Below are 17,703 nucleotides of genomic sequence, written 5' to 3' on the forward strand. Positions count from 1 at the left end.
TGGTCAGTGAACAGTTGCGAGAGCGTTTACCTTCAGCGCCGACAGAAAGGACACAGAAGCAGTAAAGTGAAAGTGTGACAGACTATCAAGTATCGCAGGCTTGTCTCCGGAGACCAGCATTAGTCGTCACCAGAATGTGTAATAGTAAGCAAAGCTGCACAATGAAGCGTGTGGACCGACTAAAACTCATCACACTCGCCTTGTAGGAGATCGATGTTGCAGGACAATGAAGGAGGAGGAGGACGATGAACAGGTTTTGAAGAATTAAAACGACAATAATAAAAGTTCAACTCGTTTTGATCATTTTTATTAAAAGGCAACATTTGACTCGTACATTGCAGCAAGAATGTGATACAGGGAGTCTTTAAAACACTGGTGATGCGTTCAGGTACACGATTCATGACCCGGTCCTTGAGTGGAGCTGGACTCTTGACGTCACTGCAGGCTGTACGTCTGCTTACGGTCTTGAAGCTCCAGGGTGACGAAGAGAGATCGAGGGTCCTTCTTGTTCTTACGTACCGTGATCTTCCCCCGCAGTTCCTCGCCTGGAAGAAGAAAAAAACCCATCATCATCATCATCAGTCGTGATTCTACCTTGAAAGAAGAGAGGAAAGAGAAACTGAGGTGTAATAGAACACGGGTTTGATCAATTATGAGTTTAAGAAGCAGTGTGTTAGACACCAGGAAACATATGAAGCACGATATAATGATTTACTTCAACACCTCAATAATAACTGTCAGTGGTTCTCGTGTTCTTCTGCTCGTGTCTCAAACCATTTGTTAGCACCTCAGTTATGACCAAAACATTCTCTCAAACTAAGCTGTGAAATTAAAAAAAAAATAGGATAGTATAAAGAGTGATATTTCTGAAAATTTGATTTGAACAGATTTCATTTGTAACACACTTTGTCTGTGTGTGTGATTTTCTGTCAGTATTATTTTGGGTTGAAATTGTGTTGCTGTAATTAACTGACTGTAACTCATCTAATATGGCTGATGTTAAGCATATAATAGCATTACATTTTTACTCTGCTATGACAGGTTTTGTACAGTTAAATTATTTTAAAAAAACAACAGCAATATATCGTTTTTACTACAGTATCACAATATATCGTATCCTCGCACATTTATCTTGATATGTATCGTATCGCCAGATTCTTGCAAAAACAAAGTCCTAGTCATGGTTTTACCTGCCTTTGAAAACCAGCTGGTATGTTTTGGCCAACAAAAAACAATCACTAAAACCATTGAGCCCTGAAAGAAGAGTTTGACGTCTTAAGAAGAGCTGGAACAGTTATTAAATAGATGTCTCGCCTTTTGATGTTTGCTAGAAGGAGTGATGGAATCAATGGTCTGCTAGTATTTAGCTTTCCAAGCAGTAGGCTGTCGACACTGAGTCTGGTTCTGCTCAAGGTTTCTGCCTTCTACAAGGAACTTTTTCCTCGCCACTGTCACACTGTGATTCACTTATTTTTGATTCGCTTATAGATGGGATTTTCCTTTCTCCGATATAGTCTTAGCTAAACTGTACTCTTGAGATAAGTGTGTTATGATTTGAAAATTGAATTGAATTTTATCTCCCAAAGGAATCTACGAGGAGATACAAGTTCTATGTTGACCAATCAATTGTTGCTCCTGCACCCATCAAAGATAAGAAAAAACTTGAGAGTCCTGACCTGTGAGTAACATGGTTTCTTCTCTGACTCTGGTTCATCTACCATCAGGAGTTTTCTAGTCCTCTACAGAAGGAGAACGACAAAAGTTCCTGAGTCTAGACGAGCTAACGGCATCAGAGAAGAGACGTTTAAAAAACAAAAAACAAAATTTTCACCAAACTATTTAAAGCAGATATACCTTCGGTGGTCTGGCAGATCACTTTTTTTTCCTATACAGTACGGCATATTTCAATATATTTCAATTCTAAGTCTACAATTCTTTTACTAAATTATTTTGTATGGAGTGTCTTGTTTGCTTAACTTTCATTGCACATCAAAGTGTTTTGTGCCTTGTTTAGCAAAGAAACTCTGGTTTATAAAAAAGGAGGAAAATCATTTTCTGTGGAGAATCGATGTTCAGTTCATCAGAGGACATGAAATATATTGTAGCGTTCCAGACTCACAAGACTGACAGAGACTTTATTTGCTTTACAAGATAACTGATGCACACCAAACACCCGTTCTCGTCCTGTGTTCAACCAGCAAAACAACTGTCACCCTTTTCCATTTCTCCCATATTTACTCCAACTCAGCCAAGCAGAGTCAGCCTCATGACACCTTCACTGACCCGTGTAAAATCCCAAGATTAAAACTAAACAAAACCCCAAGACGATTTTATTTCTTTCATTTGAAAGGTTGGATTCGTTTTATGTCCGCCAACCCTCTGTTTTCCTGACACAGCACGATCAGAGGAGCTTTAATATATATATATATATATATATATATATACAGTATGTGTGAGTACTCAGTAAGAAGTTCATGTTCTATGTATTTTATGAAGGAGTGTATCAACTGTGTAGAAAAAGGTTAATGACAGTGAGGTTTATAAAGAGTGGCACTGCAACATGTACATGGATTTCATTCATTGCATATTGAGTTTTTTTTTAGAAAGTAACCTTGCAATAACCAAGGGCCCCCTGTATACCCTATCAGGGGTCACCAGGGCCTCGGACTGGGCGAAGGGAAGGTTCCTCTCCAGACACATTTTCAACTCCATCCTTCATCGAGAATAACTACCGACTAAAGAGCGGGATCCAAAAAGTCAGAGTGCTCACGGTTACGTGGAGAAGTGTTCAACAAGCCTGTGACAGATGTTGATAAATGGCCTGAGAATAATAGAAATATAAATAATTGCTCAGCAGAACGCGAGCCCTGCAGCGGCGCGGGAGCTGCTGAGCTCAGGCCTCTGCACCAGCATCTCTGCGCCGGCGCTCGCAGGAACCAAGTGATGCCAGTTTGCTTTAATGTATGTTAATAAACAGTTTGCTTTAATGTATGTTAATAAACAGGCATAAAGCGCGTCCCTCTGTGCCACCGAGGCTGGAGGTTAAAGGAGGACAGTTGGGGGAAAAAAAAAAAAAAAAATGCTGAGCGTCGCAATTTCGCGGAAACGTTCGACATCGCTGCCGCCGTGTCGTTACCATGCCAACAGCGACTGTTACAGTCTTGCTGCCGGCGCCGCGGTCTGGGTCCGTCAATCCTCTGCAGAGGCGGGCGGGGGGGCTGCTGCTGCTGCAGCACAGACCTCTCAATGCGTACGAATGCAAGAAGGAAAGTTGACAGTCGGAGAAATACCCGCACTTTGTGCAGTTTTAAATCAAGGATATTAATTCAATCATGTTTTTAAGACGTCAACAACAACAACAGGATACATTTTTGGCCAACAATAGGCAGGTCTGGAGCAACAAAAGCGAGTGACAGAAAGTATCAGCAAATCAAATTAGTTCCGGGCAGTTAAGCAAACCTTCAAGGCCGGTGCACCTTCAGGGCGAGTCGTGTGCGAGCACTGTGACGCCACCGCCGTCGTTATCCACAAATTGGGTGAATCTTGTGTTCCCAATTCCACCATTTTTTCCTCCAGTAGAGCTGCAACTAGAGACGGTTTGTTTGTTTTCCAGGTAAAGATGGTGAAGGAGTGCAGGAGTGTTAAGGAATATAAAGGCAGACTTTCATGAAGTCGCTTATGAAGGCGCTTAACTCTGATTTAAACGCAGGTTTTACTATAAATTCAACATTTCAATACATAAACTAAATCCCAAGTGTGTTTTATCATTTCTCAATACATTTTTATTTAAAATTGCCACCATATACTGTAACTAAACCACAGTTTAAATGTTTTCTATTGTGAAAATTTCACAAGTTTTCAAGTCAACTATACGTAAAATGACCAATTTCATCATCAGTTGAAGGAGGTTAAACATTCAGAGCGGACGATCTAAAGTGACACAAATTACTCAAAGTAATTTGAATTTAAATATTTTGAAGCTTAAAGAGCAACTAATGTTTTTGATGTAAGTGTCTCTTATATAGATGTTGGACTCTATTGTACTCGATTGTACCACTGAAACACTGACATCTTGTTTACCATAACCACACCCACTCTGCTTTGATTGGTCAAGCATTGAGGGTTGTCACCACGCGTCATCAGCTCGTCAAAGTAATAACAAATGTTTTGTGTCAGAATCAATTAATAATATTTACGTGGATACTGACTAGAAAAAGACAGTTTTGTATAATATGAGTCTTTTAACAAGGTGGTCCCCAAACACATGGTTGTTTTAATGATTACAGTCTGAAACACAAACTCATTATGAGACGATCTTGTTACAGAGAATCCAGCCCAGAGATCCTGCTGATTCAGCGTAATATTGAGATGTATTTTTCATGCACTTACAGGTCTTTTTTCATTTTGCTGCTCACTCCATTTCACTTTTGACATCTTGAAAGCAATCTTTACATCAAACAAAACCGCAGTGTAAATTCAATTAAGTTTTCTGAAAGTTGTCAAATAAAAATTAAATTTCACCAAAACAATGTTATATATTGTATTGAGGATCATTTGTATTAAGCTCATGTGATCATGTCGCAGCAAATATTCAGCAAATGAATTAAGAAACACTGAATTAATGAGACTTTTATTGAAATTTTTACGGGCTGAAGTTTGACTACGTCTTTGAACATGTGCTTTTGGTGTTTTTGTTAATAAATTCAACACTCACTAAAAGAACATGGTCAGGACGGACATAAGTTTGTAGTAAATCATCATGATTATACCATGAAAAGATCGTGGGTAGAAGAGGGTAACAATCACTTAAAAAGTCTGCAGCAGCCAGATAATTGAAAAAAATGTCCTGCCGTCAAGGGTTTTTCCAATAAAAACTTGTGGTTCAGAACACAGTCGACATTCATCAGGACAATGTAATGACTTAACCTTTAGTTAAAAAAAAAAAGGTCCAGCAGCCGGCGCTTAACTGATTTCTCAACTTTTTGCTTGGAGAATGAACCAAAACCAACAAGTTTTCCCAGTCATGGTTGACGGCACATATACGGAAAGCCCTCATCTGTCAGGCCCAACTCCCCGTCCACATCCCTGCAGTAAACTGGCCCTTCAGATGCGAGGAGAAAGAGTTAACCATGTGTGGAAATGAGTCGGGGAGCGGAGCTGGGCTCTCACTTCCATGTCGTACATCAACATGCCAGTGTCATTAAGCACAACGGCGCTCAATGAAACAGCAGATCTGAGCCCATCTGCATGAAATTACACTGGAAAAAGAGCTGCTCACATTAGCCTTGCCTTTTAAGTGTTGTCCGTCACGTTCGCTTTTTTTCTACGCTCGCGCATACGTGTACATCTGCAGTGATGCTCAGAGACAGCTGCGGTGCATTTAAGTGAATCACTTCATGGGCCATTATTTCTGTTTAAATTGCATTATGATATTTATGCAAGAGATTAAAACTCTCTTAAATGTGTCCGAATAAATAAACAAACGCGGTCTATAACACGGGCAAGACTGTTTTAAATATTATTATAGTTATAGATATATTAACTTGGTTTAGTCTCTATCTATGAAATATAAATAATATATATCTATGAATTTGTTTAAATAAAATAATCGCTATGAATAAATACTCATTATTATGAATACATTTATTACAACCAAATAATTTAAATATACACCTAATAGAAAGATATTTTTGTCCAGCATTACACCAAAAACTAAGTTAAATGTAGAAGTTCTTAAAGGATTTTTTGCTGAATCAGCACAGATACAAATTGCGCCTGTAGTTTTAACAAAATAAAACATCCCCTCTTGGATTCCTAAAGACTTACTCCTACACCTACAAAATGTTACCGTCTATGAAAGGAAGTATGAATATTATTATAAAAAAAAACTATTTTTGAGGTTTGGATCACTTATAAACAATACCATTAAATTAATGTTCCTCTACATTTTACCATTATTAGAAGTCTCTGTTTAATCAGTGATTCATCCTTATGCCCTAATACATGGGCTTCTTTGTAAACCATCATATGAACATGAACATAATTCTACTTTGATTTTGCCTTTAGTGGCTTGGATGGTTTAAAAAAATACAGTGGAGTCGACTGTATCCTCTCGTCCCTAGTCATTGTTCAAATCTTGCAGGAATTCATTGTTCCTCTAGCCGCGGAGAACAAAATGACTGATGCCATCTAACGGCCGGAAGTTGAATTGCAACAAAAAAATGAACAAACGCCAGGAATATTTTAATGTTTTTGTAAATTAAAAAATATATAATAACATTTTTCCAAACATGCTTAATTAATCATAAACCAATAAATAACTAGAAATAATAACATAACATTTGAAAGCCCCAAACAATTCCACCACAATATCATCAAAAATATAGAATATTTTCTAGCACTCCTACACGAAAGCAATGATTTTAGTGGTTTTAGCTGGACCAATGTTTTTGTTTGATTTATAATAAAGTTTTACCTTACCTTACCTTACTTGGCTGTGCAAGTGAAGCTACTGAATCCTGCCGTCTGATACAGCTCATTTGACTCGGAAAAATAATGACATGAACAATATTTAAAATGCTAAAAAGGTAGTTATGTAGATGAAACCAATGAAAATCACAATATCTTTGGAAGTGAGCTGCTTGGGTGGGGTCTTTTTTTTCTAGTCACACTTGCGTCAAGATAATTAACAATGAGCCATGAATGCTGTGCATCACAAATTATTTAACTACAATACACAAGTAGTTTTGTTGTCACTCGAAGGGACAACTTTTTCCAAACCCCTACACTGAGGCAGAAACAACCCGGAACCGACTTGAGTGATGCTTGGTCACATTCTAATCTGGCTCCATTTCATTTATACTGGTCCCGTCTGTAGAGGTGTGGACGGGCTATATATCCAAAACACAATCCTCTCACAACGATGCCGTGTGTTGAGTTACAGCCTCCAGAGGAGGAGACCTTGAGAGCTGAAGTGAGAGCCGGTGACAGAGCTGAAGAAACAGCGTCAACACACAGGAATACAGGAAAAGAACATTGATAAAGTAGTGTGACCCACTTTCTATACTTCATTTTAAACTAGGTAAAAGTGCGCGCAGAAGAATCCTCCTCTTCCATATAAAAAAGTTGCGCACACATTAGAGGAAGACAAATGATTTGCTGTAGAATCCATTATCCTGCCAGCCAGGAGGATTCACAGGGATGTTTTGTTCCAGCCTACTGCCCGACTTCTCTCTTCTTCCCGCCTCCCGCAGCAAGGCATTCGCAGAGTTAATTACTGTTGCACTACAAACACATCAAATAGCAATCGCTCCTCGCCGCGATAAATCACCGCGGACGCCGCAGGCATTAAAACAAACAGCTCCGTGTTTATGTCCGGCCCGTTCTACAGCTGATCAGAGCTGAAGGTCCTTCTTTACACACACTTGAAAGGTCAACAAGGGTATAAAAAGAAGTTCTGTCATTATAAAAGGTGACTTTAGGAAGTTCTGCTCACTACTTGAAGTTATCCAGACAGCAGTCTGGTTAACCAGAGAAGCATGGACAACAGTAGAAACAAGGGTAGAGAACGGCAAATGTAATCGTGAAACCAGGATTTTTATACTTGATTTTAGTTCTTAATGAAGCGTCATTGACCCAAAGAACTTCAAGTGCTCAGCTCACTGTCATAAAGAGGTCACGTAGACCACAGAAAAGATAGGTCTGTGGGCCTTTGACTAAATTCAAGTAGCCTTTTTGGGGTCATTTCGAAATATTTTGATGGACAAAAATACACAAGTAGAAAAGTAAATATAAATAAAGTATAAATGTAAATGTAAATTAAATGTAAGTGTGTAAATGTATTGGCCATCAGACTGCTGAATGCAATATAACTTCGAGCAATGCACTATTTAAAACATTATTTATTTGTTATATATATATATATACAGTATATATATATATATATTGCACTATTTTTTACTTATTTATACTTGATATACATTCACTATATTCAATATTTAAAACATTTATTTATTCTGTTTATATTATATTGCACTATTTATAACTTATTAATATTTATATTTATACAATCACCCTATGCTGTGTTTTTTTTAAACGGTTGCCAAGTAAAGAAATTGTGTTGCCAGTTTTTCACTGCTGTGTTCTTCTGTGCAATGACAATAAAGAAAGTCTAAAGAATACAGATATATAATGGGCTTCCTATGGAGATTTGATTTCCTATCTGTGATGAGAACGTGCCTCAAATGAAAACTGGTTATTAGATCTATATTTGAGGCTCTTCCAAAAGGGAAGATAATAGATCATCCGGTTACAAATTTGCAGTATTTCAGTGTCAGTATTTCTTTTGTTTCCCCAAATGCATCAACAACAGAATACTTGCCGCAGCAGAAGAGTAATTTGATGAAACAACAGTGTCTTTTGCTTCACGAGCCACTGTCTGTGACAACCTTTTATGTTGACAAAAGTTTTCCTTCTAGTCCAACATCTTCAAGTCCTGCTTCACCACATTCATCAACATTCCATTTCAACTTTGACCTGGGATCTCGTGTACTAATGTTGTAGCACAAAAAAGATGCTTAGTTTTCCACAGCAAAGTTCATATGTATCAAGAATGAAAAGAGTGTGAAAAAGTGCAGACTTCCCAACAGGTTTGAAGTATGTCGTACAGATTTACTGCTCGGATCCATGTCAACACTTATTATAAACTTTTAAAAATGTTTCTCATTATCCGAACTGACCAGCTTTCATGATTATGACCACATGATACCAAATGTTTTTATCAGCTTTTTCATGAAATACAGGAAATAACGTCCAGGGATAGAGTCTTGTTTCTATAATACAACACAATGATTGATTCGCTTCAAGTCTGGTTTAAATGAAATCAAATGCCACATGCCTTTTTCCTCATCATGTGATTGAAGCCATCTTCTTGAAAATCACATGTATATTGATGCTACTCACATGATAAACAAAACACTTGTTTTATAAATGTAACAAGAATACATGCATGTGTTTTGCAGGTGATCAGGTTCAGATGATCAGACAATCTTTACACCATCATCAATACTCGCTTCATCTTCAGATCTTTCTATCAAACGCTAAGATTTAAATCACCATCTAATCAACGAACATCATGGTGCATGGAGACTCCTCCCTAACCTGGTCTGTCCATGAACATAGCAAAATGTAATCCTTCTCTCACACCCCCTATCACTCTAACATCAGCCCAGTTTAGACTTTTGTTAGTGTAAGGATATGACAACTTTACTGTAATTGATCATCTAGATCTAACACACATTTCAAACAATCACTTGATTAACTGATAATCTTTCATATTTAATTCATATTAAATAATCATTGCCTCTCTACAGAAATTCATTCTTCTTCAGGTCAGGTCACACTGAGACAAAACAAGACAGCTAGTCTCTGGACTAAGGACATACATCTGCACAATTCAACTGATAAACAGATTCTCTCGAGAAGAAATCTACTGCGGTAACTTTCCACAACCAACACGTTAGGCGGCCATCTTAGAAGTCAAGTGTTTAGAATCACTGACCAATCATACATACATAAATGACTAGAGGTGAATATTCATACTATAAAGATATCTGCCATTTCGTTAGAACTTTGCGCTCGGCATTTGAAGACGTCTCTGCGAGGGATCTCTGTTTTGCCGAGGCCCATGAATAATGCAAGTTGTGTCTCTGACTTTTGCATATTTCACTAAACAAGCATTTTCTCTTAAACTCATTCCTGTATCCGTGTGCTTCTTACCACCACTACGTATCGAGACTGGGGAGGGGCCGGTTCATCGGAACAAAACCCCAACATAAGACACTTCTAGACTTAAAGGAATAGTTCACCCAAAATAAAAACTTCACTCATTCTCTACTCACCCTCATGTTGACCTAGAGTTGGGATTATTTTCAGAGAAATCCATGACTCTTTTGGAGTTACAGGCAGAAATGTAAGTACATATGAAGGTCGCGTTTAGCACTGATTTTCGTCGCTAACAAAAACACAATTAAAACCTCGATACCGCGTGTAACATCCATTTTGTATTGAAGCCTCGACATGAGAAATTGTTCGGTAAAACACACAAAAATTCTATATATTAAGTGATGGAAGCATAAGCTAAACGTCTAACACGCTACACAGACTGTGTAAATACACTGAGAGCTACAGAAAAGTGTGAAATATCACTTTGACTGTTATTAATGCAGCTTTATACTGAATCTTAAGTCAACTTCCCCCCCGTTTTACCCCATCATGGTCAAGAAAAGCGGTACTTACCCTAATATTAGCAGCCCTTGGGAAGCCTATACAAGTTTATCTCAAGAATTTATTTTTTAATTATGTGGTTTCTTTTTGATTCATAAGAAAGATGCCCCTTTCAATTCTAATGCTGCTTTCCACTCGCACATAAGTGTCTTAAATCTGCACCTATTGTCAGCATTCTTCTGTGTAGCTTGAGTTGTGTTAGCGCTGTTGTCGGAGCGCGTCAAGCGTCTATGTTGGCCCTCAGGTCATTTATTACAGTAGACTCTTATCAGATATCTGGTCACAGAGTGGACAAGCAGGCGCAGCGGTTCATCCGTCCCAGCATCAGCCGACACATCCATGATTCCCATTATGATAGCGCACACAATCACACAGCTAGCGCAGCAGTGGAACTGATGATGAAGCAGGTGCACAGAAAAGTGATAGTGATCGATATGATTATGAAGCATTGTGTTGGAAAGTTTATGAAAATGTGACGAAGGTGTTTGGAAAGTCATTTAGAAATCTTTATATAAATATATATATATATATATATACATACATACATATATAAAAGTCTGTGCTTCCACCTGATCTTTAATTCTATAGACTCTCAAACTGCTGGTGAAATCAACTGGATTGTAAGCCAAATGACTTAATAGTCAAATCTGCTCGTGGCTGACAGAGTCAACATGTTCCTGGCGAGAAACGCACACGTTTGTCTTGTTACATGTCACAATTCTACACCTATCAGATGAAGTTTCACGTATCTGATGGCTGAGTGTGATTTATTTTGATCCGCCGCCGTCTCTGCCGTTGACAGATAACGGGTGTCAACCACGCCGGCTACATCTCCCCCAGACTGATCGCCTGCCACAAGCCGCACATAAAAACACATAGAAAAACAGAAGTAGTTACGCACCTGCTTCAACAGGAATGGGCTTCCCCAGCAGGAACACTGTCTGTTTCCAGTGTGTCTTGGTTACGCTGGGGCCCGTGGAGAACATCACCTGGAAAATGAATGACAAAGACGTTTATCATCTAGCACAAAACCTTCCTTCTTATCCAATTATTCAAATATTTTAATAAGATAATTTGACAATTGATTGATTATAGTTGAAAATTGTTTGATAAACATTGAAAATTGAATGATTTTAGTTGAAAATGGTTTGATTTTAGTTGAAACTGGTTTGATTTTAGTTGAAAATGGTTTGATTATAGTTGAAAATGGTTTGATTGTAGTTGAAAATGGTTTCATTATAGTTGAAATGTATTTAATTATAGTTGAAAATAGTTTGATTTTAGTTGAAAATGGTTTGATTTTAGTTGAAACTGGTTTGATTTTAGTTGAAACTGGTTTGATTATAGTTGAAAATGGTTTGATTTTAGTTGAAAATGGTTTGATTTTAGTTGTAAATGGTTTGATTATAGTTGAAAATGGTTTGATTTTAGTTGAAACTGGTTTGATTTTAGTTGAAACTGGTTTGATTTTAGTTGTAAATGGTTTGATTTTAGTTGTAAATGGTTTGATTATAGTTGAAAATGGTTTGATTTTAGTTGTAAATGGTTTGATTATAGTTGAAAATGGTTTGATTTTAGTTGAAAATGGTTTGATTTTAGTTGTAAATGGTTTGATTTTAGATTTTAGTTGTAAATGGTTTGATTTTAGTTGTAAATGGTTTGATTTTAGTTGAAAATGGTTTCATTATAGTTGAAATGTATTTAATTATAGCTGAAAATAGTTTGATTTTAGTTGAAATGGTTTGATTTTAGCTGAAATTGGTTTGATTATAGTTGAAAATGGTTTGATTATAGTTGAAAATGGTTTGATTATAGTTGAAAATGGTTTGATTTTAGTTGTAAATGGTTTGATTTTAGTTGAAAACGGTTTGATTTCAGTTGAAAATGGTTTGATTTTAGTTGAAAATGGTTTGATTTTAGTTGTAAATGGTTTGATTTTAGTTGAAACTGGTTTGATTATAGTTGAAAATGGTTTGATTTTAGTTGAAAAATGTTTGATTGTAGTTGAAAATGATTTCATTATAGTTGAAAATAGTTTCATTATAGCTGAAAATGGTTTCATTATAGTTGAAAATGGTTTGATTTTAGTTGAAAATGGTTTGATTATAATTGAAAATGGTTTGAATTTAGTTGAAAACGATTTAATTATAGTTTAACTGTGGAACTTGCAGAGGAACCTTCTAGGTGTAGTTTGATTAAAGATGTGACTGAGTGATTCATTCTACAAACCAATAGCTATGAATAGAACAGAGATACAAACACAATGTACTTCAACTCAACTGAGGTTTTGAAACATGATTCCTAATTTGCGATCAAAGCTGGACACATATTCATATTTCTTTATTGGACTCTTTGAATAGAATGCGTTTTTGTTCAATAAGCCACGTAATAATGAGTCCATCAGGCGATAAATCGAGGATTAACCACAAACACTATACTATCCTTTAAATAAATATGTTGTGTAGGCTCTTATTTCCAAAAGATAAATCCTTTTTGGGAGCCAACAGAACATGAATCTTGACTCTCAGGTAAAATAGGAGAAGCAGTCAAAGGGCACGTCTGCTGCTCACAGAGCTTGGCATCGACGTTCCGAATGGCTGCCTGTGCCGGGTAAGTGCTTATATCAGCACTCGGCAAGGAAACTCGTCGATTGCCAACAAACGCCTTGGGGAGGAGAAACATGCTAAAGTTTGAACGTAATTGAGTTTCTGTTAAATGGCTTGACGGCGCCCGCTTACCTTGTTGCGGCAGCCTTTGTCGAAGAAAATGTCAAAGTAGCCGACAATTGCCTGCAATGAAATATGAGGGTCGTGTTAGAGAGTGACAGTACAATAAACCCCGCAATTTGTTTGACATGCAGGGCTGAGAGAAATCTGAAGAGGGAAAACACTTCAAGCTTTTAATGAGCAAAGAAAATATTACCAGGATTTTCCTGCTACTGAAGCTGGTCCGTCCATCTGATTGTGAAAACTATTTGTTTCGTATGTCTAGTTGTTCATGTAAACCTCAAAACATCCATGATACATTTAAAATACTATCTTTACAAATACTCTGTACTGAGTATACTGAGTGCTGATTGGCTGAACAACTTACCATCAAGAGCCACCAATCTCATTTGTCAACAGTCTGCCTTGTTCATGTGTTGATGTGTGTTACTTCATAGCTCTGTCTAAAACTTCTGAATACTATACTCATTTGTTAAGGTATGAATTTGTCTGTTGGCCTACATTAATTCTGCTTATTTTGTTACGAGCTGAGCTTAGCTTGCGGCTTCATAAATGTGGGCAGTGTTATTAGCCATTAGCCAGATAACTAGCAGCCTTTAACGTGCTAGCATTACTTGATTGTTTTAACTGACAGACAGATGCACTGAACCCCAGTTACATCACTGCTAACATCTCATTAAAACGCTGTAAAATAGCGTTATTATAACTTATAGTCGTGTTATTTTGTTTGCATTTATTTGCAAGTGAAAACATTATCAAATATTTTTTTATTGTCTTATTTAAAAAGTATGTATCTGTTATTGATGTCATTAAACTTGATTTTTTATGACGTATAAAGTATTTTTAAGTTATTATCCGCAGAATTGAAAATGGTTTTCAGTATCAAATATCTTTCAGGGTATCAATATCAAGATTGCAATTTTAGTATCATGACAACTCTATTATGAGATAAACATTGTGTGTTTTCTAAGAGTCATGGCACCTTTTTTAATGATGAAAATAAAAACGAAGGATGTATTTGGCAGCTCTGAACAGAGCCAGTGTATAAGATCCAAAAGCCACACCAGTGTCACTGATGAATACTTCAAAACCCTTCTGGATCCAGATGGTACTGCAGCAAAAAAAATCTGTTCCTTATGCAATTATCAAAATAAAAAAGTGTTAATGCAAACACCACTGATCACACACCGCAAGTGCTAAAGCAGAGTTAGTTTATATTGCAAAGGTTTCCGTTATCATTCGTTGTTGACCTTATCAAGTTTCCCTCAAAACCTCCGTCTCCTGAAAAACCATGTGTTTTGTCATTTAGGCTGACTCAACTTTACACCACACATGCTCCCTTAGTGCCTGCTAGACAGACATGTCATTTGAAGAAATGAAAAGGAGTTAACAACAAGGCTAAGATATTTTGCTGACGCTGCAAAAAACTAGAAGCATGTTATTAGCCAGTATAGCAAGTAAATAATGGAAAGAAAGAGAGGTGCAGTTTAAGGGAGGAATAAGTGAGTTACCAATGAGAGGTGACCTAATAATTTAAGAATATCTTCTTGATTTAGGACACATTTATCCCCGAGCTGGTGTGAAAACATGCTGTCTGCTGGTGAAGATTTGCAGAGCCATGAAAATATCTTGGTGAAAATCCAATTTGGAGCTCAAACGAAGTGAGGGAGGGTCCAGGGACAGTGTGCCTTCAGGTGACCACCGTCAGACTTGTGAGGCGAAAATCAACCTCCCAGGCTTGTTTTCCTCCCATCCCCCCCCCCCCCCTAACTGGAAGGAAGAGAGGCACTCTATCAATCTCAGGAGCACACTTGTAGTGGCAATGATGCAGAACTAATAGCTTTTAATCCTGACGCAGCTGACAACTCGGAGGCCGGCTCCCACAGACAAAGAAGAGCCGAATCGATGCGCTGAAGGAGAGCGGCGCGAGGAGAGGCTGCAGACAGGAGTGAGACGTGAGAGTCGCGTGGAAGTGAAACTCCATGAACATGGATTACAAAACCAACCCTGAACCCACTTAATGACTTAATGGAGCCACAACACCACATACGTTCATCCTTCTGCCATACCAGCGGCAGCTACTGTCTTTATTACGGAACCATCTGACTATGTACAAAGATGGAGTCCCTTGCTCGACACTCACAAATACTGGAGGACCGGTGCTGCAACTTTAAGACCAATGTTCTATGTATGGTCTTTAACCCAACAATACATTAACACCAGGTTACATTAACCTGGGGAGAGTGAGGCCTGGGGTCCACATGCAGCCCCTGAATGTATTTATGTGGCCATCATTAGGTCAGAGTGAAACTTCGAAACACAAATATTATTCATTATTCATCACAAGTTCAACTCTTATTACGACTTGTTCTTTGCTTGACTTCTTCTCTCAAGTCCTTTTTTAAGAGTATGTCTAGTATCAAGTCAAAATGTATGGAGATTATTTTAAACTAATTTGTCTTTATATCATATTTTCCCGTTTTGTCCATAGTTCTTTTTGTAAGTAGTAAGTAATATTGAGGATAATGTTAAAAATATAAAACTAAATGTAAACTTTTGCTTAGTTTTCTTACATTATTTTGTAAATGTATTTTTAAGTATTCCCACCTTATCAAGCCTGTTTTTCTTTGCCAGCTTGGCTCAATACAATCCTGTGTTTTGCCATAAAAATATAAAAATAATTATTGATAAAATAAATACCCAATGATGTATTGCATGAACATGATGTTGATGGAAATAAAATGTACAAAATAACCCGAGCTGCAGCGATGCATTCACTGAGACAAAGCGAAACAAACCGAGTCAGCGATTTCGATTTTACTTTAGCTAGAAATCTAGTTGGATATTATTGTTTCAACATAATTTAAGTAATTCTACAAATTATTATTACTAAAGGCCACAGCAGAAGCCAGTCGGAAAAGAGCAGCGTCAAGTGACAGAAGAGAAATATGGGGTCGACAGATTAAACCGTTGCGATCACAAGCCGTCAACTGAGGAGCCGTTAAAACCAAATGACTGTAAAATCGAAAGAAAAAGTAAATAATGTGATTAAACGCCATCGTTCCAGCAGCGCCGTCATCAGTTCCCTCATCAAAGCTTCAATCACCTGTCATTGACTCTGACAGCCGATGGAGACGACACTCATTCACCGACAAACCAGCGGTAAAAAAAAAAAAAAGGAGCCAAAGTGGATAAAAGAGCATGTCAACCCAATGCAATTATGGCTTTTAATGAACGTTACAGAGACGCTCAGTGCTGAGGTAATTAGGAAATTAGCCGTAATTACTCGTCAGGCAGAGCAGATTCACCTCCTGAAGTCGGCGCGGCTCAGATTGTCACCGTGCTCCGCTGATGTCAACTGCTCATAAACAAGATTGATCGTCACGTCTGCATTGTGATGCACCAACATAAGACGCAGTGACACGATGAAGGGGAAGAAGTTAGTCGACCACTGAGACCAGATTGCCCACCAAACTAAAAACGGTGTACCTGGGAAAATACATGTTTGATCCTTTAGAAATGTACACATCAGGGTTTTAATTTTGGAGGTACAAGGTGGGCCAGAAGGTGCATACTTTACAAAACCTACTTTATTAAACTTTAGTTTTGTTCGGGAGTGATCCCAGAAATCTTGCAATGTTGAAGGAAAACGTTTGTAAAGGCTTACCTGCATGTGCAAGCCAAGATTTTGTCAAACCGGTAAGAGTATCCAAAATAATAGCTTCATCAGAAAGCAACAAGATAACAATTAAAAAACTGACACCTGTGATGACGTCGGTAAAATACTGAGAGCGGTGAGGTGTTCGCATATACAGGAGAAAGACCTATATATGGTGATTGGAAAACATGTAATAGTGACCCGAGTATGAGGCGGAACATGCTTATTTCATGCTAGGGAGCATCACCACGCAAAAGTGAGTAATGGCTGCCTACAGTCACGACATTCACTTCACAACAGTCTTAATAGAAAACATTATCTTTCCGCACATCGCCGCGAGTCACGACTGTATATGGTCTACATTATAAAGATGATTGGGATGTGGGAATAAAAGATCCAGGCTCGATGTACTCTTGAATCTTATTATTTTTATTTTGTACCTGGTTTGCTCGGGTCCGTCAGTTTTAGGCCTGTTTTATATTTGTATTGTTGAAATATTAGTTATAAATCTGTATTTGTATTGCGCCTTTTAGATCCAAAAGAGTAAAAGTACAATAACAGAGTTTAAAACCAACATGTTTCAGTTTTCAGTTGAATGTGACAAACTACAGTAAAAAACTTAATTACCATACAGCATTTATTTAGCATTTCAGTGCTAAATATCAATGAGAATACATCTATACAATTAAAATAGCTTCATTTGACTGATAAAATAATTGAACACAGTCATAGCCAATAATCTAATGCTAATAATAATTTGCTTAATTTCGCTGTTTCCGTCTCAATTTTCGGCCTTGGTTTCCTCATTGTCTGGATTTGGATTTGGCCAAGATTTTAATTTTGGCGTACATCTATTTAAACATCTTATTTGAGAACCAGAATATTCATTTTGCATCATCACAAAAATATCGAATACAAATGGATGATTTGACATTTTATATTGTTCTTTTCAATTACTTTTTCTACATAAAATCTCAATTGTTTTTGTTTTTTTAAGTGATTTTTGAAGAAGCAAAGTGTCCACTGCCTTATATC

The 17,703-nt window shown here is 37.4% G+C and overlaps 1 protein-coding gene across 2 annotated transcripts in view; it reads right to left on the reverse strand.

Moving 5' to 3' along the window:
• Positions 1–285: 285 nt before the first annotated feature.
• prmt3 (protein arginine methyltransferase 3) overlaps positions 286–17,703 on the reverse strand; it is a 48,214-nt gene continuing 30,796 nt past the window's right edge. For both annotated transcript variants that reach the window (XM_087793334.1, XM_087793335.1), the window contains exons 14-16: positions 13,023–13,073; positions 11,186–11,273; positions 286–545 (exon numbers count right to left, since the gene is read on the reverse strand). In XM_087793334.1, coding sequence (XP_087649460.1) covers positions 436–545; positions 11,186–11,273; positions 13,023–13,073 — 249 coding nt within the window. In that variant the 3' untranslated portion in view covers positions 286–435. The remainder of the gene's footprint in view (positions 546–11,185; positions 11,274–13,022; positions 13,074–17,703) is intronic.

This window comes from Callionymus lyra, chromosome 6 (assembly GCF_982586985.1).
Source record: "Callionymus lyra chromosome 6, fCalLyr1.hap1.1, whole genome shotgun sequence".
In the NCBI taxonomy this organism is placed as follows: Eukaryota; Metazoa; Chordata; class Actinopteri; order Syngnathiformes; family Callionymidae; genus Callionymus; species Callionymus lyra.